General features: G+C 55.0%; 2 protein-coding genes across 4 annotated transcripts in view; one reads left to right on the forward strand and one right to left on the reverse strand.

The window, feature by feature from the left end:
* Nucleotides 1-1,860: 1,860 nt before the first annotated feature.
* LOC138225093 (RING finger protein 223) lies at nt 1,861-7,949 on the forward strand. Its single transcript, XM_069183950.1, has 2 exons — nt 1,861-3,711; nt 6,338-7,949. The coding sequence occupies exon 2, from the start codon at nt 6,372-6,374 to the stop codon at nt 7,071-7,073; it is 702 nt and encodes a 233-aa protein (XP_069040051.1). The 5' UTR covers nt 1,861-3,711; nt 6,338-6,371; the 3' UTR covers nt 7,074-7,949.
* A 5,797-nt stretch (nt 7,950-13,746) lies between these two features.
* The window catches only part of ptpn11b (protein tyrosine phosphatase non-receptor type 11b), a 42,170-nt gene continuing 33,278 nt past the window's right edge, over nt 13,747-22,638 (reverse strand). For all 3 annotated transcript variants that reach the window (XM_069183948.1, XM_069183949.1, XM_069183947.1), the window contains 11 exons: nt 22,377-22,490; nt 21,013-21,109; nt 20,250-20,329; nt 19,563-19,718; nt 18,769-18,900; nt 17,725-17,879; nt 17,117-17,184; nt 16,675-16,826; nt 16,213-16,313; nt 15,361-15,457; nt 13,747-14,648 (listed from right to left, as the gene is read on the reverse strand). In XM_069183948.1, the coding sequence (XP_069040049.1) occupies nt 15,373-15,457; nt 16,213-16,313; nt 16,675-16,826; nt 17,117-17,184; nt 17,725-17,879; nt 18,769-18,900; nt 19,563-19,718; nt 20,250-20,329; nt 21,013-21,109; nt 22,377-22,490 (1,140 nt within the window). In that variant the 3' untranslated portion in view covers nt 13,747-14,648; nt 15,361-15,372. The remainder of the gene's footprint in view (nt 14,649-15,360; nt 15,458-16,212; nt 16,314-16,674; nt 16,827-17,116; nt 17,185-17,724; nt 17,880-18,768; nt 18,901-19,562; nt 19,719-20,249; nt 20,330-21,012; nt 21,110-22,376; nt 22,491-22,638) is intronic.

The raw sequence follows: 22,638 nt of genomic DNA on the forward strand, positions 1-22,638 counted from the left end.
GAAGAGCTGCTCTGCCTCGTTGGGCTTCGGTGAATGAGGTCAGACATTGAATTGCTTGAAACGCAGTCACGCCCTGTCTGCTGTAGCACCTGGCCTTGGGGGCCGACTGTGCCCACAGGCCCGGCTCTCTCAGCAGGACACGCATTCCCAGGACCCAGGAGTCCGCGACCACACTATTCGTTCAGCCACACGCAGGCCCACCGGGCCTGGAGCCAGCACCTCAGAGTCCAGCAACAGAAGAACGGGCCGCATGCGTGAAGCGGTGCAGGCGTGTCCGCTTGGTGGACCCGTGTGCGTTTCACCTACAGACGGCACGTGCCCGGTCTGGGAGCCGGGACGGAGCTCAGCGCAGTCTACATCTGGCTGATCCACGCTGCAGCTCGGCAGGTGGTATCTGCCGACTCTGCTGGCCAGAAGCGACACTGTGTCACCTGGCAGGTGACTGTCAGGCCTACTTATTCCACAGGTGCACTGATTGCACCAAGTATGAGGGCTCACAACGCCCCATCAGGAGATAATGTAAGAATAATAATTTGATTTTGCAGTTTGCTTGTTGATTTTCTTCATGCCTTTTTCAACAAAGAGGTAACAACTGGTTTTTATCAGGCTCAGAGACGGTGCCAATCAGTATATGCTTTGCTAATGGACCGATAAAATAAATGTATCAGCGGTAGGACAATTACAGGCTGCCCACACAGTACTCCTGAAACAGCACTTACAGCCCGAGGGCCATCGCCTTCTCCACCCGTTCTCCGCCAGCACCCAGTGTCTCCACCTGGGATAAAGACTGCGCTCGGAGAGGAGGCGACAGCTGCACTGGAAAGCAGACCTGCAGCTGTGTCACCCAGAAACGCTTTCTCACCTGTTTTCTGTCACAGCTACAGGAGGCAGAGGTGCAGTGAGGTTCTGAAACCCAGCCTGGAGCGCAGAGCCCCTGAGGGCCTGTGTTCTGGCGTCTTCAGAGGGAACACAGGCTCGCACAGCAGGTGGTGCTCTCCCAGGCCCCTCCAGGGCAGGTGTCCGGGTACGAACAAGAGTCCTTCCCCTGTAGAGGAGGACAGTCCGGTCAGACCCAGGCCTGTAAGAGCAGTGACCAGCGCTGGAGCTGCTGGCCAGACAGGACTCCTATTGCACAGCACTGCTGAGTCATCCTGGCTTGGAGGAGCTGCAGGACTCCTCTCTCTAAGCCCTGAAGAAGCACTGGGTGTTTTTTTACAGTTACCTAATAGTTCAATAGTACCCAATACTGCCTCAGTCTGGTTAGTTAGAGTTCACAGGCACACGGACAGATGTTAAAGATGTGATTCGATTTTCAGGTGCATCAGTGAAGTCAGTCACTGGTGTTTTTTCCCCAGGGGTGTGCCACCGTCGGAATATGGATCCCGTTCCCATCCCTGGCTCCTTTAAATACCTCGGCAGACAGCCTCCGCTGCTCGGCTGGGGGAGGAGTGAGTTGGGCCTTCGCAGCTGTGGCCGCAGGCGGGGGGGCAGGAGAGCCTGCTGGGTGTCCGGAGGGGGGCTGTGTCTGCACCTCCTCTTTCCCACCGCCGCCCCCACCTGGACACAGCAGGAGTGTCTGTGAGAGACCGAGTGTGAGTTTGAATGAGTGCGTGTGTGTGTGAAGGTGTGAGTGAGTGCGTGTGTTTGAGGGTGTTAGCTTGCGTATGAGTGATTGCGAGAGTGTTAATGTGTATGTGTGTTTCAGGGTGTGTGTGTGTGTGAATGTGTATTTGAGAGTGTGATTGTGTGTGAGAGACTGTGAGTGAGTGTATGTTTAAGGATGAGTGTGTGAATGTGTGTGTTTGAGAGTACGAGGGGGAGAGTGTGTGTGTGTGTGTGTGTGTTTGAGAGTGCAAGGGGGAGAGTGTGTGTGTGTGTGTTTGAGAGTGTGAGTGTGTGTGTGTTTGAGAGTGCAAGGGGGAGAGTGTGAGTGTGTGTTTGAGGATGTGAGTGTGTTTGAGAGTACGAGGGGGAGAGTGTGTGTGTGTGTGTGTTTGAGAGTGCAAGGGGGAGAGTGTGAGTGTGTGTTTGAGGATGTGAGTGTGTTTGAGAGTGCGAGACTGGGCATGTGTGGAGAAGGGAAGGAGGGGGGTGGCTGAACACTTTGGAGAAGAAAGGCTTCACTGTGTCTGGCTGAAACCCGATTCAGTGTGACGTCCTTTTAGTCACTTTGAGCAAAATCAGATCAGCCACGCCACAGCCGAAACACAATATGAGTGGGGTCGGTTACGCAGAAAAACACCACGAAACTATTATTCAGCTCCTAAACCCGCAGAAAACCAGAGAGTGAAGCCAGGAGAGGAAGAGGGAGACTGACAACCCCCTCCAGCACCAGACGGCCCTGAGACAGTGAAAAGTGAAAAGTGCTGCTTCCTCTCACTGCCAAGTTCCTGGGAAGGAGCAGTTTCTTGTAAAAGCTCATGACAAGCTCGTTCGGGAGAACAATAAAATCTACAGACTGTAGTTACTGGAAGGAGAGACAGTCGAGCTCAAGGGTCGGACCTGCGCTCGAGGCTCAGCTCTGCGTCTTGCCCCGATTCGTGTGGCCGAGGGCTCTGCTGGCATGCTGACTCACGCCGTGTGTGCAGGGCACACAGGTGTGCTGCAGGCTCTTCCCAGCACACTTCCTGGTTTGCATGACTCTGCACGGCTTTATCTGCTCAGTGCCAGGGAATGTCCAGCCTGGTCATCAACAGATGAGCCGGGCTGATTCATGCTGAGTACGAGGTGAGGCAGGTCTGGACTCTTCCCTTGTGACGAGCACTACCAGCTGGAGGCCATCATAACCAAGCAAGCCAAACAAATGCTCTATAACACCTTTAAAACCAACCGTGTTCCCTGTACTGTCCTGTTTACAGAGCAGGCCTGAAAATGCTGGACGTTGTGACACGTTTCACTCCTGAACTGAGACACAGAATGAGCATTCCAGTTCCTTTTCTAGGTCAGCCAGCAGGAGAATGGCAGGAGTCTTTATGCACACATCTCATTCTTGTTTGAATGGCTCGTGATGTAGCAGAAAGCAGAGAGGGGAAATCTGACATTTTCCTGAAATCAGGCTCCCACACTGCTGGGGAAGGTTTCATACTGTTTACTGTGATGGCCAACTCTCTCCCCTACCTCACCTCCAAAACCTGCAGCCAGACTCGACTCAGTGTCCCTCAGCCGTGTTAATCAGACCGGGCTGAGTTTCACACCTGTCCTGCTGTTGAAGGTGTGTTGTACTCACTCTCTCTTTTGTGCCCAATCCCTGAGATTGAGAGAAACTGAGTTTCAAATGTAATAAAGGTGAGTAACACACAACCCCCTGGTGGAAGAATAGCCTGCTCAGTAGCATCACTTCCTGAGTAACGCTGGTCTTATCAAGCGCAAAGTCACACAGACTGTGTGAGGGGTGTGTAGGCAGTGACCTGCCTCATGCTCAGTTTTTTCCTACTTCTTCCTTTCTGCTGTTATTGTTCGCTCCGGCTCATTTACATACCGCTTGAAAAGGCAGGGGCAGAGCCTGCCAGGGGAGTCCAGACTACAGCAGCGGAGCTGAGCAGCTGCAGGTGTGTCTGATCCTGCCACAGCCCGGAGCTGCCCTGCAGCACACATCCAGCAGACATCCAGCAGACACACACACACAGACCGGCCAGCCCGACGCCCCAGCAGGACAGCAAGCAGCATGGAAACAAGGGGACTGAGGAGCTGAGCTGTAACCCTCTTCCACAGGTATGGATTTCTCTGCACACTCATTGTGTACGCCGTGCGCTACACACAGTGACACAGGCCACACAACCGTCGTGGGTGAAAGCTGCGATACAGGTCTGAACTATCATTCCTCATTTCTATAAGCATTGAGCAGAATGGGATTGAGTTTTTGTAACAAAGGACCCACATTTAAATCCTGTACATCTGCCCCCAAAAAAAACAGTGATTTACTTTTTAAATAATCTATTGCTTTCAACAAGATTCCAGCTGAAAAGTGAATTAAAGAAATTAAGGCAGTGACTGGACTATACAGTACGTGTATTAGGGAGAACTGTACAGAAATCTGATAGCTCTGCATTTGATGGAATATTCTTTGTTAAAGCTTTCTTGCTCTGGTTAGGGCAAACAAGCACACCTTTAAAACTGCTAACCCCACAGCATCTGACAGGCTTAAACTTCATAATCCTCTTTCAAAACAACAAAGAAATATCTAAGAATATCCCGTGGATCATGTACAGTACCCGTGTGCTGTACACAGCTCAGTATCTGAGCCCGGCCAGTGAACTCACCTGGTACAGGTATGCTGAAGTTCCCGGAGTGTCACAGCCAGCCCAGTGCCGTCTCCACAGCTGCGGCGCAGGAAGAGGGCGCCTCGGCTCTCTCTGGGCCACGGAGCCAGAGCCGATCCCCTTGTCCGGAAGGCTGGGCCAGCTGAGCGGAACCAGTGCCTCCTGGCTCGGCCCCTCTGGAAGGTCACGCGTGCCGGTCCCTGCAGCACACTCCACTCCCGCCCTGAGCACGGCTCCTGCCGTCCAGGTCTCGTCCGGGCTCCTGCGACTCCTGGACAGGGCCGCCCGGGGGGCAGCTGTTGCCATGGGGGAGGCCTGCCACTCCAGGATCGCCCAGGACAGGAGAGCGGTCAGCAGGCGTGTGCAGAGACGCTCCACGACACGCCTGCAGCTCAGCCTCACGACTTCTGGTCCAGAAGAAGTTCATGGAGATTTTTTCCACGAAACGAGGGAGAAACTATCGGACAGTGAGGGGCACATGTAGGGCAGTTATTCTGTCAGCCTGCGGTCAGCCCAGGCCCCGGTCTGAGCTTGAGACTGTGCAGCATGTGAGGAGGACAGAGAGTGACCTTCGTGCTGAGTGTTGCTAGGCGCCATGAAACCGATACACTGTTAATGTTTATCTACCTTCTGAAAACATCGCTCCTCTGGCTGGGAACCTGGCTGGCGTCCGCAGGGCAAGAGGAGCAACACAAGCCCCCACACAGACACGCCCCCCCCTCAGAGGGCAGCTTTCGTCTCCCTGTGTGCTGTGAGCCCCCGGCCTGGTCACACACGGGGGGAGCCCCCCGCTGTCCTGCCCCTGCGTGCTCGTCGCTGCTGACCGGCGAGCTGGGGCCAGCAGGAGCTCAGGAGCGTGGTGGCGTGACTGCGGCCTCTGGGGGCGCCCCGGGCTGAGAGCCCCGGTGTAAATGTCAGGGTCGCGGAGGCGAACAGAGCCGCCAGTGTCTGGAGCTGCGGTTCTGTAACAGTATCTCCCTGCTGGAGCACAGGGGCGCGGGCCAGCACATTTCACTCCCCTCTCGCACAGGCGGAGGGGAACAGCCAGGGGCTGGGAGAAGCAGCAGCTTGATGTGGACAAACCGAGAGAGCGGTCGTTCCCGTCCCCCACCAGGCCCAGGCGCCCTCCAGCTGAGCCTGAGGCTCGAGCCCCGGGGAAGGCCGGCCAGCAGCTGAGCTCGGCTCACTGGAGCACGGGCCCAGACAACAGGGAGAGAAGAAGTCCCGGAGGTCTTCCCCCTGTCAGACCCAGGGCCGGCGAGAGCAGAGACAGGGTGCGATCTTACTTCAGGACACGGTGCTTCCGGTCAGATCACCTGCTGCAGGTCTCCAGCGACACTGCCTGTAAGACCTTCAGGGCTCCGGCCCCCAGGACTGAGGCTGCGCCTGAGTCAGGAGGAAGTCTTAGACACTCAGGGTAAATGGGGAAAAGCTTGTACACACCTGCAGTCGGTGTGCCCATCTAGGAGAGAGGCTCCAGGGCAGGGTGTCAGGTTGTCCCAAATATTTCAGCACTCAAAATAAGCAGACAGTACCGAGGAAACGATACTAGAATCTCTGTGAGCTGTTAATGTAGCCTTCAGAGCAGCTCTGTGTGCACGCCCTACACACCGTTAACGAAACGCAGGGCCAGGCCACCCCTCAGGACAGGGCTCTCTGGCTCAGCAGCACTCCTTGCACACAGGCAGGGACGGCACACGAAACACATCCAGTCCTGCCCTCTTTCAGCCACGGTTTCACACTGTAAGAGCTGGGAGCTGTTGAAAGGACAATACCTGCCCAGCATGTTGGCACGAGGTCTCTCCAGTAAAGGTTTAGGACAAGACCGTCCACAGCAGGCTGTCCACGGTGCTCCGCGGCCTGTCCCTCGCCGGCAACTGGAAGTGCGAAGTGTGGCCTTGCAGGGGGCAGCTGATCCTTATTCCACAGGGAGCGAGTGGAAGATCTGTCAGCAGTGCTGAGCTCAGGAGCGCGGTCTGGGCTGAACACGCCTGATCTAGGAGCGGTGGTGGGAGGCAGAGGCAGGGCCTGTTCTCACTGCGCGTGAACCCACTCCAGCCTCTCTCCTCTTCCCTCAGGTGGGGCAGGACGAGCCGCAGCCCCCAGAGCAGGATGGCGGAGGAACCCCGCGTGTGGAGCATCGAGGACCCCCCCCCCGACGAGGACCCCGAGAACGGGGAGGGCCGGCCGGAGTGCTCCATCTGCTTCAACACGTACGACAACGTCTTCAAGACGCCCAAGGTGCTGGAGTGCGCCCACACCTTCTGCCTGGAGTGCCTGTCCCGGCTGATGGCCGCCGTGTCCGCGGAGCAGGAGGCCGGGCAGATCCCCTGCCCGCTGTGCCGCCAGACCACCGCGGTCCCGGAGAGGGGGCCCCCCGCCCTCGCCACCAGCCGCGAGGTGCTGTGCCAGCTGCCGGCGCACCAGCAGCGCGAGGAGCCCGTGTGGATGGAGGGGGAGAAACTGTGCTACAAGCGCCTGCCGGACTCCGGCCTCTCCGACTTCTGCGTCTGCATCGACATCGGCGTGTCCAAGCCGGAGGCGGCGCCGGCCGTGCTCCTGGCCCGGCCCCGGGGCCGCTGGGGCCGCCTGCGCCCGCTGGCGGACTGGAAGCGGCTGCTGCTCTTCCTCCTCCTCGTCATCATGCTGGCGTGCATCGTGCTGTGGCCCCTGCAGTGCGTCTTCACCACGGGCACCTTGCGCTGCTTCCACAGGGAGGCGCCGCCGCCGCCCTCGGGGGCCGCCAACTCCACGGCCCCCTCCGCCCCCTCCGCCCCGGCCGCGCCCTGGGCCAACGCCACCGCCCCGCGCTGAGCGCCCGCCAGGAGCCCCACGGGCTGCACCCGCGCCGGGCACAGGGAAAGCGCGAGGCATTTCGTTCGGGGAATCTTCGGCAGGCAACAGCTGAAATACGCCACTCCCCTGTGCCCTGGCCGGACGTCACGAACACCACAACACGGGGGGACGACGCCGGAGCGCCGCCCCCTTCTGAGTGTTTCCAGCTGCTCCAGGGTCCGGGGCCGCAGCCACCTTCCGTGTGGAGTTTGCGGGCTCTCCTTCCTCTGGTGCTCCAGTTTCCTCCTGCCTCCTGGAGTCGAGCTGGCCCGGGTAGCTGGTGTGTCTGAACGGTCCTGGTCCCGGGGAAAATGTGGGAAAATGTGGGAAAATGTGCACACCCTGCAATGGTCTGGCGTCCTGGTCCCGGGTCTGATCCCGGTCCCGAGTCTGATCCTGGCTCTGGTTCTGGTCCGGCCTGGCGCCCTGTGCTTCCCGGGAGACCCTGACTGACGGATGCGTGGAGTTACAGTATCCTTAACCCAATGCTGTCGATTGTATTCTTTCCAATTCAAGGTGGAGGTAAATCTCATTTTTGGACTCGCCGTTTCTTCTTAGGACCTCAGTGTTAGCAGAATGTCCTTGTGAGCATGTAGCAGCTGCAGTCCGAAACCCAGCGCAGCTGTGCACACCTGGGCAGCTCCGTCTCACGCCAGAGGGCTGCTGCGGGGAAACCTCTCCTCACTGATGCCCCCAGACACCCCGGGACTGTGCGCGGCGAGCAGCAGAACAGGGGAGCTGCTCAAGGACAACCTGGATATTTTGTAGACTGTCAATTTCTGTTACTGCATTTTTTATCATGCTTCTTTTTTTGTACACACAAAAGTGCAATAAAATTTAAAAAGGTGAAGTTTTGACGTTGGTGACGCGTTTCAAGTGCTGTTGTTTGACAAGGTGGTCAGGGGAGGCGTCAGGCCAGAGGTCCCTGGGCCTCCGTTGGGGCACCTTCCTTCCTCGCTGACCCGTCAGCTGGCCGCACGGCCGCGGGGAGGTCGGTGGTGTTTCTGACACTGAAGGGTGGGAGGGGCGCAGAGGAAGAGGACACAGTGGCCTGAAGCCCTCTTCTCACTCCTGCTGTGGCTTGTGTACGCGAGACAGGTCAGAGAATAGTGGCTCAGGAACTGGATGGGCTGGTTGGCCCGGTTGCACAACTAACTGGCGTGAAACGGCACCTGATAAAAAACGAGCTCTGGTTACAGGCAGCTGGCGCAGACAAGTCCTGACTCGCTCCGACTCGCCGCCGTGATCTACAAGAGCAGAGCCCCAGGTGATCGAGAGAATCGCCCTTTGTTCCCGGAGCACCAGCTCCTGCTGCGTGCGCAGGGCCGGCCATCACACAGCAGGCTGGGACAGGTCAGCAAGAGCCGAGAAAATAATGCGCCTCTCTGTGGTTTATAGTCCGATTTGAGATAACCGGGAAACTAATTTAAATCTGACCATTTGATAAAACAAACCAAGTTCATTTCTGTGCCGGTCTGCCCAGAGCGGACATTGGCAACAGCTCCACCAAGGGCTTCTGGGGAGATCGGGGAGATGATCACTGGCGAGAATGGGACCCGGGCTGCCCTGGGTCCGACTGGATTTCCTTTGGATTTCCACCATTCCTGCGCTGTTCCAGTGACCTGGGTGTAGGAGTTTCCTGGGGGAGACGGGGTTCCACAGACAAACGGCTCCCCGTGGAACAGACGAGGAACGCTGTTCTGGGACTCGAGACCCCACACGGCCCGTTCTAGACCCCAGCCGTGGGGTCCTGTGCTTGCCCTGCTCACTGTCCCGCGCCAGACCACAGAGGAGCTGACCGCTATTCACTCCGAGAAACACCAGGGCCCCGGGCCAGAGCAGGAAGGAAGACAAAGACAAAGACGGGGACACGACGGCAGAGGTGAGGAAACACCAGGGAGCAGAAAAAGAAGGAAGGGCTGATGGGAAATTCCAGAGCGATTCCAAGAAGCGCGAAAGGGCAGCGTTCTTCTGGGAGTCGGAGCGGAAGCCGGGTCAATCTGTAACTAACACTCTGAGCGTCATCTTCCCAGGAGGTGTTCTGACCGGGCAGTTAGTGCCCACTACAGTGCCCACAGAGAGGGCGGCTCTCGGTTAGTGTTTTACAAGTCAGTCACCACGGCCCGACTTTCTACTCCAGTGATGAACACCAAAACGACAAGCTCTCCGCCGCGATCCTCTTCCGCAAGCAAACCGAGCAGGTCTCAGAGCAGAAAGATTACGGCAACCAGGTAAAAAGGATCTTTCAGGGAGACAACAATCCAAACAAATACCAAATGAGGTTTGTATTTCGAAACCTCTTCTTCGCCTGAGCTGCGCAGGTGAGGTTACCGGAGAAGTCCGGAATCCGGGTGCAGGAGGGAGCCCGGAATTTCTCCCAGGGTGGTAGTGAAGACGAGTCACAAGTGAGAAGGGGTCAGCAGGCCTCGTTTGTGACCTTCAAACTCCTGGAATCCCTTAAGCCACACCTGTAGTTCTCGGAACACTGCCAACTGGATCGAGCCAGATTATCACGGGGCGTCCCGGTCGCCGTTTCCGAAAGAAGAGGCCGGGCGGCCTGATTTACACCTTCCCAGCATCCAGCCCAGCCACCGCGGCTGTGGAGAGACAGAGACAAGGAGCTGTCCACCGTAGAGGGAAGAGACAGCTGTCCGGCTGTCAGAGGACCGAGGTCTGAGTTTACTGGTTTCCCCATGAGAGAGAGTTAGGCCCATAAGCAGGACACCAAACTACAGCACAAACCCAGCTGTCACCCCCCATTCCTGGGGAACAGCCCAACAAGACCTTCATTCAGGCGCCTGGTACTCTCTTAGAAAAAGGAAAACTGGAGCCAGACAAACAGGAGAACATTTTCGCCCCATTATTGTTGGGTGCAAATGGAAATTAAAATGCAAAATCAAATTAAATGGATTTCATACACATGTATCAACACCTGCTGACAGACCTCCTTTTAATGTGCATTTCAGCAGTTACATGGCAGCTACAAACTCTGTAGACCCATGGCATCTTCATGAGCACATACTGATTGAAAACAGCTTTATAACGAGTATTTACATGAGGACCCCCTACAGAAAGACAAACCCAGACCATCACTCCCTGCAGCGTTGCTCAGACCATCGGGAAAGCACAAGGAATCCTCTTCAAAGTCTAAACCGAGATGTCTGCAACACTTTTAAGTTTTACAATTGCTTTCCAAAAGGTAAGTTTAAACTACTTAAAGCCGGTCTTGAGATAAAAAACTGAAATACACAGGGACCCTGTTATTCACATCTAAGCATTTCGGAAGTGTGCCAAGTCAGCCCCTTGCAGCCTGATTCAGCCAGGCCAGGAGGGTTTCTGACCTGTTCGAAAGGGCCTACAGTGCAGACCTGCTTTCCCACTCCTGTATTTATACAGACCTGCAGATTACATAACCTCTGGGAGGTGAAGGCAAGTAATGCACACTGACCATCCCCAGCCAGACAAGCACACCAGTGCCCAAGAGTTGTGGCACAATCTCGCCCTCGTTATTCTGGTTTGCTGCATTATCCAATACAAAATGAGCAGATTGCCGTTTCAACCCAATCGATCACCATGACGATGTAACCGGCGCCGGGCACCCCACTGTGCCAGTCCAGCCGGCCGTGATGCCTGCTGTTCCAGTGTGACCTCCGCCCGCAGAGCAGGGAAAGAGCCGGAGAGCTCCTCCGACTGATACAAACACAGCGACGGGCTTTGCTTTCCATTCTTTTTATTGAGGGGGGGGGGGAGGGGGTTGGGGCAGACAGTGCCCCTCACGCCTGGAACCACGACTTCACAGAAACGCAACACGAGGTGCGTAGTGCGCCCCATCTGAGAAAAGGTTGAAAAATTCAAGTAACAAAAAAAAATCAGATTAAGAAACACTTGCTTTTGAAATTCTCCTCATAATAACGGTTTCAGGATTATAATAATAATAAGATTGTGGTCAAAACCATCCTTCAGAATACAGAAGTCATTACACTGTACGACATACAATAAACAGCTTACACACACATATTGAGAAAAAACACATCCTACGAAAATACACTTACATTTACATGAACAGCCTACAGCTCGATACCCAGAGTACTGCTTGTGGCCTGGAGGTCCCTCCCAGAATTCAAAGCTCAGCGCATTGGCTGCACACTCCACAATCACCTTTCGAGTATCGGAAGTGGGACAGAAGTTTCCCACCAACCGCTTGGGTGCAGAGACACGGAAAAACATTCTTAGAGCCTCAACTCAGCTGGGATACAGCCCGGCAGTGCTCACAGTGCACTGTCAGTCACACAGAGGCGCCGCCCCTGACAGAGCACCTGGGCAGGGAGACTCTCCCAGCACATCGACCATCATCGCTTCTCCACTCAGGTACGGGGGAAACCCTCCACTCCACTGCCATGTTTCAATACAGCCAGCCCCTTCAGGGCCAGCCGTCAGGGGAACAAGCAGGAGAAGCTGGCTCCAGAGAAAGCCAGCACTGCGGTAGACCGGAAGGGCCGCAGACTGAGTATCCTGGCCTACAGTGTAAACGCACCAACACGTCCTGTGTGCACGCAGTCCATGTAAATCCATACACAGGTGGAAACACTTTGTTTGACAAATCACCCCATCAAAAAAATAAATGATGTGGCCTCTGACATGACAATCAGAGTGACCAAGTGTACACAGAGTGACCAAGTGTACCTCGAACCTGACTCTCTAGTTCTAATTCACCCTTCAAAGGCAGCAGCACCAGAAATACATCTGGACTGTTCCGGAAGTAATGGGGCACAAGTCCAGGTCGGTAAGTCGCTTGTTGCACGAGATGCCCGAGCTTTGACACGGGAAGATGTTTTGAAACCTCGAAGAGGTTTTCGAAACAGTGCAACATTCCAGCTACTTCCTGAGCGAGACGACCAACTGGGCTTCCTCCAGAGCAGCACTGTTCCTGTCCCAGCCGGACTCTGCCCTTCCTGCCCCACGCAGCTCGGAATGAGCTGACAAGCAAGTAGCTTCTCCAGTTGCCAGAGCAGCGAGAGGGAGGGAGATGTTTCTAGCGCACCTGTACGCCCACAGTGGGGCCAGCGGCCAGCCAGGTGGGGGTCTACAAGTTTTTCACATACCTGCCTTGGTATAAGGGGGATCACCAGGGCACATGGCATCCTCGCTGTGTCCTGGGATTAGACCAGTTCAGCTCTGCTGCTCACCTGGAACGGACAGACTGGCTACAGCACCTCCACGCACCCCAGCAGCTCTGCAGGTAACTCAGAAATCTCTGCGACGGACAGCGTTGTGCTCTTAAACACTACAGGTCCAAGGTCTGCGGATGGTTAATGTCTGCACACACTTTCTCCGACAACAGAGCAGGTTATCAGCCACCCAACAGACAGTGCGGGAGTTTGTAACACAGCTGCCCCTGTACATATGTGGCTGAGCACTGCGGTTGTTTGCTGTGGCCACAATGTATTACATCATATCTGAAACACGCTCATGAGGAATAATAAAGTGCACTAGATGCAGTCAGTAAATCAACACACCCTGTCAATTTCACTGAGCTGGGAACTGTCTGGTCAGCTCACATGCAACTGACTGAACCCAAAGGTCTCCGAAGGAACAGGAACTCAGCACTTCTGAGAGCACTATATGGTTCAGCCGCAGGCTCTGTTCAGCTCAGATGCTGCCTGAGGTGGGCACTGACGCCCCTGTACCTCACTCCGTGCCTCTGGACCAGGCCCAGGGCTCCGCAGCTGCTGTTGGTGACCTGGCCAAGCTGACTCATCGCATAATTAGGCCAATTTCAGTTTCCGGTCTTCCGGGGCTGATCTTTTAAAGACCGAGAAAGACCCGTGGAGACAGAGCCCCAAGGGGAGCACCAGGAGTTCACACACTCGGCCAAACGCAGAATCATGACAACAGGGGTGTTTGCAGGCGGCATGCCAGCAAGTCCCAACTCTCCTTACAGCAGCACAGAATTACACACATACTCACTCCTTCAATCACCTTCATTCCTTACTGCCGGTCACCACGTTCGGCTCTTATTCTAGTGGTCTTTAAAGTGACCATCACCACACCACAGCTAAGACTCAATATGCTTCAAAACTCAACACCCCCCACCCCAAGTGTGTTTGTCTTATTTACTTAAGTATCAGCCCCCACTTTCCATTAGAATCCTTCACAAAATACTGCAAAGGGCATGTCGAAGACTGCTGGACACAGGTCCATTTTATATATTAAAAAAACAATTGTACTTCGATTCACGGGAACGTTGGGCTCCTGTGCAACTAGCTCGAGACAGTAAAGCGCTGTGCTGAGAGTGATCTACGTCCAACCAATACGGAAAGGGAAGGGCGCAGACTCCCGAATTGTGTCAAACGCTAGCGGAGATGTGGGAGCTGCTGGTTTCACAAGGAGTAACTAGTAAGTGAGACCACAGAGCACCACTGGACATTGTGTTTGCACAACCCCAGGACTGCAGCTCGCGGGAACGAGGGAGGGCTCACTGAACAGAGTGCTTCACATCCAGTTAACAACTCCCTAAGCCAGCAAATGTGCATCTTGAAAACAGGGTGTGCTTGGGGAGACTGTAGGAAGAGTCCCACAGCACAGCCCTTTGTGTTGCTCTGGGTACAGAAGAGGTAAGGTTCTGGGACACATCTCGTTGACACAACTGTCGTGAGTTTCAAAGACGGAAGAATCCTTTTATTTTTACCGTTCTTTTTCCACTTTTAAAAGAGTGCAATTTCTGCTCGACTCCAAACACTCCAGAGAAAGTTCTTTGAGCCTGATCACGTCAGTGGTCTTTGGTTACAGTAGATAAAGTAGCTAACAACAACAAGCCAAAGCACACTTCAAGACACAGGGGGGAGGGGAGACGAGCACCCGGCGCCAGGACCGCGGTCAGCTGCTGCCCCTGAAGGACGGGGAACGGGGGGGTGCACTAACTCGCTCTGGGCAGCCTGCAGTGGCGCAGCGACAAGGCCGAGGTCCCCCCGTCTCTCCAGCTCACAGGGCCGCCCAGTGTCCTCCGACACATCCAGTTTGCACAACAGATCCAGGAGAAGAAAAGCTGCTTCACCTTTTACTTCCCGTATATATTGTACACTTTAAATACTTTAAAATATATTTATAGATCTGTGTATATATTATTTAAAAACAATGAAAATTTCAGAACAATCAGTAGGAGAAAGATTATCCGAGCTCTTTTCCCATCTCTCGGAGCCTGAACATGTCGACCCATCTCCCCGATGAATGCAGATCCCAAACACAGTTTTGTTCCCATAGTTCGCTGTTTGGGGGCTGAGAAGGAGGACGGGTTGGGGTGCATTCAAGAGCAATCCTGCAGAGGAGGCACTTATTTCAGGAACAGAAGAGGAACGAGACGAGGAGGAGGAGGGGAGGAGGGGACAAAAGTCACGCTGATTAGCCAAAGTCTTTCCATCCTCATAGCAGGTGACTGAAGCCAGGCTTCGCGGCTTCCACCTCAGGGGCTTCAACTTCGCCTTGCTGCCTGTCTGAGGGGTCCACCCGATCAGCTCGGCTTAAAACCCATCGTTGTGTTTAGGAACTCCACATGTCCTGAGGGAAAAAAAGGACAAGGTGTGTGGACTTTATGGGGCAAAAAAAAAAGGGCTAAAAGCACACTGGGCACCTGCAGCAAAAGCGAGAGGTCAGCTGCACAGAGCGCAGAAAAATGACTCTGCACAAGGACAAGCCAAAGCACAAAGGAAGCACAAACTACGCCGGCTTCAAGAACAGCTAGCTCTGAACAAGAGCTGGAGAGCCAGTGATGTCAGCCGGGTGGCAGCGTGGAGGAGAGGCGCGGACCCCCTGGTGTGGGGGTTCGAACCCCAGGTGAGAAACGGGCTGTATCCATGTGACTTCAGCACCCCCAGCCGTACGAATGGGTGTCACATCAAGCGGATAAACTATAAATCTTTTGTCGAAAAAAACAGAATCGCAGGCTCTGGTAAGAACAACCCGGGCTTGTGCTAGAACCTTGTGGCTCTTTATGGTATCTCCTGCAGAGACAAGGGCAGCGTCCTGCTGACAAATCGCTTGACGCCTGCGTGTAAGAATAAGAGAGGGTGCTCAAGCACAACATAAAATCATAAAACATGTTTTTTATAAAACATAAAATCTGGCAAGGCATCAAGAAGGACATTAACGCATCCGGAAAATGTGTCTTAACGGCCTTCAGAAGTGAAAGACGACACGCACACACTAATCCAAGCCTGCAGAAGGCCTTTCTGAGCCAACGGCTGCACAGACACAGGTGTGGCATACTCACAAGCACCCTGCTTTATCTCCTGGCGTTGCTGATCCCTGAAGCCTTGGGTTTTTTAATGTTTAAATTCTCATACACGCTTGCTGAATCATCATAAACCCTGGAAACAAGACAAAGGACCACAGTGAGATTCTCACCAGGAGAAACATTCAGCAGAAAGACAAGCTCGGAAACGCATCTGATCACATCTCTGCGTATAACCACAGGCTCTGAACAGGCAGGCTGAACACAGACTCTTCTCCTTTCAGAGCAGGGGAAGTAGCAGAGCCTCAGAGGTGGCTTTCCCCTTGACTTCCAACAGGGGGAGCCACTGTCCTGAGCTATGGATGAGATGGGTCAGAGCCCATCTTTTTTTCAGCACAGCGTATAACCTTACATTTTATACACGTGAGTCACATGTGTGAAATCTTGGGGCATTCTCAGCCCTCCTATATTATCCATCACAAGAAAACCGCCCAGCAGCAGTAAAGAATAGACCAGTGGGAAGCCTTATCGACTGGGTAAAAACAGGTCCCTGCCAGGTCTGATCTAGCAGTCACACTGCTGGCAGAGCTCATCCACCTCTGCGTAGAGTCTAAAAAGCACAGCACGCGATCCAGCAAGCACGGAGACGCAGCCCAGCGTCATTGTGACGGACGCCAACAGTAGCTCGCGCCCAGCTGGCAGATCAACGCCAGTCGGACACTTCTCCAGTCTTTCTACCTGTACGCTACTTCACAAACCCCGAATTAGGAAGACACGGTGTCGTCGGCTTGTGTTTGTGCTGTATGATAAGCGTTGTTCCTTTCATATCAAGCTCCGGGGTGTGAAGCTGCAGGTTCGAGAGCAGGGCGGGCGGGCAGCGGCCCCACTCACATTGGGGGCGTCTGGGAGGCGGGCACGCCGGGCTTCTGCTTGGCGTTCTCCGTGGGCGGGTAGCGGATGTTGGAATACTCCCTCTCCTTCGTCTTATTCCTCTGCGAAAAGGAGAGTGACCAGTCCATGAGTCCTCAAACTGTCCCCCTCCTTCCCCCAAAACACAAGCGACACCGACTGATCCTATTCAGGTGTTCGGCCAGCACTGACCTCTCTAGAGGTCACTCTACTGACCAATCCCCGAGGACACAAGTCAGAAAGGTCAAAGGTTACAAGGTCACAGTCACAGCAGACTATACTGTTCCTACTTCCACATCTGCCATTTTCTCAAAGACTAAAACCAAAGGTCTCAAATAAATTCAATATATCAATTCTCTCAATTCCCGGTGGCAGCTGCCGTTTAAACCGTTAAACTTCCGATAAAACCTCTGGAAGCAGCAGCGTGCAGTGGGGTGACCTCACCTGTTCCTCCTCCAGTCTCTTCTGAACGGTGTCTATGTACTGCTGCACAGCCATGTAAATGAACTTGTACTGCGCTTCAGTCTGGACCATCCCCGATCGTTGGCACCGCACCATCTGGATGGTTTTGGGGATGTCTATGTCGCAGTCCAGCCCTGCGGCAAGGCACGGGAAACAGGAAACACATGGCAGCACAAAACACTTCCGGGTCAATCAGCACTTTGGTAAGAAACAACTCTTTGTGAGAACAGCTGGGTTTCTGCAGACCTCCACAACTCCAGCTCAACAATAAGAACGTCCATTCTGGACAGGCAACCCTGCTCCTTACTCTGGCTTATCGGCACCCCAGTGTTTAGTTCAGGAACGTGTACTTTCAACAGTGCCCACAAGAGGGCCTCATCAACCACACTGATGCCCTGCAGCTGATAACACAGCAGCCTCTTACCTTGTCTGTTAATGATGTCGATGAGAATGTCGATGACAATTATTGTTCCTGTTCTGCCTATTCCTGCACTGAAAGAGAAAAATAAAGTCTATATTCAGTGTGTGACATTTAAACTTCAGTCTTGCCAAACTTGCAGGGAATGGTTAGCAGCACACTGACTGCTGCACACTCAAGTCGAAAACAAATAGCATTACTTTTCATTTTCGTGGGCAGAATGGGAAACTGAATTCTGTTCTACATTCCTGACCGGTTTACTTTACTGCCCTGTATCGATTTTGTCTGAGCCAAACTGAATTACAACTGAAAGCTATTTGCTCTCTCTATCACATTTTTCTTCTCCTTAGCATGAGAAGCACAGCCAATTATAAATCATGAGCGCACAGACAGTTTTATATCACCAGTGCCACCCAGACTCAAAAGCTGCACGGACAAGGCCTCGAACCCGAGACCAGGTCTGTGCTCTCACCGGCCGAGACTGGCTGTGGGGGAGGTTTATTTTCTGTCTCAATCAGTCTGGTCTCTGCTACAGTGCTCTTCACAGCAGTTTGCCACCGAGCTCTTTGCTGGGTTACCCGAATGAAGACAGACCGGGCTGCTGTCTCTCTTACCTGCAGTGCACCACGATGGGCCCAGTGTCTTGAACGCTGTTCTGGGCTCGGTTGACCTGGTCCAGGAAGCTCAGAACCCCACCCGGCTCGTTAGGTACCCCATGGTCGGGCCAGCTCAGGTACTGGTAGTGCCAGATGTACCTGGGTGGTTCATTCTGCAAGAGAAACAAAAGCGTCCTGGGCTTTAGAACATCCTGTTTTGTATTTAGGAAGGCTTTGCTTGTGTACTGAAATGACAACTTACCCTGGTGAGCCATCTTTGATGGGCAATAAAACATAACAACAGGAGTGACTACACCAGTAGAGGCATAGCCTGCTGTATACTAGACTACAAACAGAATCACACAGTGTGCCCGAGCGCGAGGCACAGGCCTGTGTGTTACTGGACAGGCCGGACACAGAGCGCACCGAGCTGGCTACCCCAGGAAAGGGGCAGGCCAGGATAGGGAGCCAATGCCCCACCGCAGGCTGACAACAGGAAACACAGCTGAATCAGCTGAAACAGATGTCGGCTTGACCCCATCCTTGCAGGCAGGATGCTGGGACGTCCTGGGACACTCCCCACGTCCAGAGAGCGACACACTGGCCATCCTTTGGCCTCTTCAATCCTGCACCTTATTGTTTACGCAGAAGTGCATTTAAAAGTGAAGCAGGAGGCACATCTGTGGGATTCTGGAACACCCTACCAATCCATGTTGCTGAAGTAGATAACCCCGGCTTCTCCCAAGAAACACCAACTCCTGTCGAAAACCCAGCTGGACCAGATGGGGCCTCCACTTGTCCGTAACTGTTGTGTTTTTAACTAAGCTGGGGCAAATCTGAGCTCCTGCCAAACGAACCCGAGCCGGCCCACTCTCTCAGGGCCAGGCCTGAGGTACGGGAGACCGACTGGGGCCACCTCCCCTGTCCAGAGCTGACCTGCCGGGATCAGCACAGGACGGGATCAGGCCGCGTGCAATCCAGAGCCCCGGCACGCCTTGTACAAACTGCTCCCGCTGCCCGACGGCGCGGGAGACCCTAATGCTCTGGCCCCCCCCAGCTCACCCGGTCCAGATGCGTGACGTTCAGGATCCGCAGGATGTAGTCCTGCGCCGGCCGCTCCTCCACGTTCCGCACGCACACCCGGCCGAAGTCCTGGGAGCAGTCGCAGTCCGGCCAGTACCGCACGCACTTGTTCTGCAGGGGCGGGGAGAGAGGAGCCCCGTGAGTCTGCCCAGCCCGGAGACTTGTCAGCGCCGCAGCGCCGCAGCGCGCTCCAGGGTCGCAGGACGAATAATTGCATCCACAGGGGCATTAAAGGAATCACCTGAAACCACTTTTTATGCCTCAATGAAAAACCTGAATGAATCTGCAGCAGTGCCATTTCACCACCCTGACTAACAGTACCCGCGCCTGGGGCAAGTCTTGCCCGTCCGGACCAGGGTAGTGAAACCGGTCTGTGGTGCCATTTTAATATTTTCTGTGTTTCCTTTCAGTCTTTGGACCTGTGTGAGTGTGCGTCTACAGGTAGCTCCGGCCAGCCTGTTACCCCCGGAAGGATTAACCCCCGGTACTCACCTGGAAAGCAGGCTGAGTGGACCTGGGGGCCAGCTGGAAGGAATGAGAGCGACAGCGTCTGCCCCTGCCTGGGCCTGAACCCGGGACCTTCCGGTCAGGAGCTAGACGCCATTGCCGGTTTTTTGTTCAGAGAGCTGGAGTCTCCCAGGACAGAGTTTCTACACCCACCCAGGTTCCTCCGCATTCCTCACGGGTGGCGGACCAACGCAGAAGCTCTGGAGCGCATTTTTCTCGTTTTAAAAACACCACCACCACCACCCGTCAGCGACCAGTTAGCCTACCCGGCCTCTCTCCAGTTCCTTGGTTGTCATGACGATCACATGGGTGTTCTCCTGGTACACCATCTTCCAGAAGTCCTCGACGGTGTTCTGCAGGCAGCCCTGCGTGGCGATGTACATCTTACTCACACCCACCAGCCGGCCATCGTCCTGCACGCTCTGTGGGCAGGACGGACAGTCAGGGGCACAGCCTGACGGGCAGGGCCAGGACAGACAGGGGCAGGGGCAGGCAGAGGGCAGGAAGGGCAGAGACAAGACAGGCAGAGGCAGGACAGGCAGGGGCAGGGGCAGGGGCAGGGTGAGGCCAGAGAGGGGCAGGGGCAAGACAGGCAGGGCCAGGACGGGCAGAGGGCAGGAAGGGCAGAGACAAGACAGGCAGAGGCAGGACAGGCAGGGGAAGGGTGAGGCCAGAGAGGGGCAGGGGCAAGACAGGCAGGGTCAGGACAGGCAGGAGGGGCAGGGGCAGGTACAGGGTGAGGGCAGGGAGGGGCAGGGGCAGGACAGGCTGAGGCAGGGGCAGGGGCAGGGGCAGGGTGAGGCCAGAGAGGGGCAGGGGCAAGACAGGCAGGGTCAGGACAGGCAGGAGGGGCAGGGGCAGGACAGGCAGAGGCAGGAGGCGAAGAGGCAGGGGCTGGGAGAGGACAGACAGAATGAGAGAATGAGAGAAGGAAAGCTGGGCTGGGTTCTGACCTGGATGTAGTTGGCGTTGATGTAGTCGGAGCCAGGGACTTCTGGATCTACCTCCTTCAGAATCACACGGGTAGTATCAACTAGGAGATCAAAAGGATGGCTTTGATTAGACGGGATTGAAGGAACCACTTCTGGCGAGTAACTCCTGGGAGCATCCCGGGAAAACAGAGCCTATTTTTTTTCTATCAAAATAAATTTTAATAAACTATTTCACAAAAAATGTCTCAAACTCTAAGTACACACTCTAACAGATTTAGATCAATTAAAGGCTTTCTTAATCAGGTGATTGTCCATTATCAACCCGAGCAAGAGGATGCTGGGGCTGGACTTGCAGCATGACAGAGTTCCTCCAAGCCCAGCCCCTTGCTCTGTCCCTGCTCCGAGCCTGCGGCCGTCCAGTCCTCCGCAGGAGCTCAGGGAACAGGGATTTCTGCTTTAGTCCCTGTACAGGGCCCACAGTCCCTCGCCGTGGAGAAGCTGAAACCACAGCCTATCCCAGAAGCACAGGGCACGAGGTGGGAGCGCACCTCAACTGTGTGCCAGTCCACCGCAGGGTCCGCAATCCCACACTCATTCACACACACTAACTCACATGCTCATCCGCATGTGCACACACACATTCACACATACATGCCCACACTCATTCCCGTGCACGTGCAGATACGTGCGCGCACACACACACACACAAACGTGCGCTCTCTGGGACCCTCACTTTCTGCCACGCAGCAATGCAAACCTGAAGCACGGCGCGACGCTCACTTACACGGCAGGATGTTCTTGTATCTGTTCTTGCTCTTGTTCGCTGGCCTTTGCCCCTCTTTCCGGGGGTACAGCAGCTTGCACTCCTGCTGCTGCAGCATCTGGACGGGCGACAGACACAGGTGTAGACCGCGCACAGACTGGCCGAGCACCCCGCACCCCGATTCCTCGACACCCTCCTTCTCACTCATCAAGATCAATTTCTCTTCCACAGTCTGGAGTCGGTGACTCTTTTTTTTACCAGGCCCCCTGACAATCTGCAAGAGCTACTTGCTCATAACTCCGGCTCGAACCATTCAGGTCGCACAGGTGGGATAAGGGCTGTGGTGCCTCCCCCCGAGCTGCGCCGGTCTCTGAACCGAGCGTCTGTCTCAGGACAGCCCCGCCAGAGACACTCTGACCTCACGGCCGCCCGGTACGTCAAAAGGGTCACAGCCGGGCACAAAATCCAGTGAGGTCCGAGTGTCTCTGGCAGGGCTACACCGTCAGGCAGGTCTGACTGTAACTCCCCCAGCCCTAGTACCAGCACCACCGGTGCCACAGGACCTGGACTGTGTTCCTTTAAGGGCTGAGCCTAGCTGCCCTCTTTCTAATCCTCTTGGATTGACGTCACTAGGAAACTGCAGACGGAGGAAACCCAGATTTACCCAGCGCCTCTCCTACGTGACTTACAAACACAGAGGAGACTCTGGGAACTGACACTGCTTTAAACAGCGACACTCTTGTCTTCAAGGAGAGAAAGATGAGTAAACACACAGTGAGCGTCGATCCACAGCAGCGGAGAGCACAGATCTCAGCCTGGCGTGAGGCTGTATAAACTCCCAACCCCAGGTCTCAGCGCTGCGCCCTCCTGCTGGCTGCAGATGAGCAAGCGTTAATGAGGCATCCATAACGAGCTGGCTGGCCTGGTTCGTCTCCTCCGCCTTCCTCAGCGCCAGCTCCCTGCTGTGCGCCCCTCACATGCTCGGTGCCTTATGGTTGCGGGGACACAAGCTGTCTGACAGGGCACCCCTAATGGAAGGGTCAATCAAAACCCACATGTGGTCTGGCTTCCTGCGGTACCCCTGCCAGCGCAGAGAGGAAATCGCCTAATTGGTCCGAACAAACACTGGCCCACTCGCAGGCCTGCGAGCAGCGAGCAGCTCTCCTGAGAACGATGCTGTCGCCTGATCCAGGGCAGGCACAGACAAACTGACAGGGACTGACTCCGGACTCCAGAACCTCCCCTGCGTCCCAGCCTGAACCCCCAGATTAAGTCCTACCCGGGGAACTTGGGGGCGTCCGGAGGGAGGAAACGGTCGCGGAGTTACACACTCCGACACACCTGACCCCAGCCGGTTCTGTTCAGCCCGTGGGGGCGCACTGTACCTCAAACTCCTCCCAGAACCCCTGCTTGGGTTTCTCCGAGTTGTCTGCCACCTTGTTCAGCTCCCTCACGCGGTTTTCGATGTTGGCTGCGTTTATCCTCGTGGCGTTGAAGGGCTGCAAGAGGGAGGGGGGGGGAAACCGAAAATCAGACTCCAGCAGAGACCTGGATCCCCTTACAGCTTACGTGTTTGGAAGCCAGATGTCTTGTAGGAGATATTTCAAATAGAATGTATGCGAAACCTCCGGAGAATTAGTCCTGGAC

This window comes from Lepisosteus oculatus, chromosome 25, assembly GCF_040954835.1.
Source record: "Lepisosteus oculatus isolate fLepOcu1 chromosome 25, fLepOcu1.hap2, whole genome shotgun sequence".
NCBI lineage: Eukaryota > Metazoa > Chordata > Actinopteri > Semionotiformes > Lepisosteidae > Lepisosteus > Lepisosteus oculatus.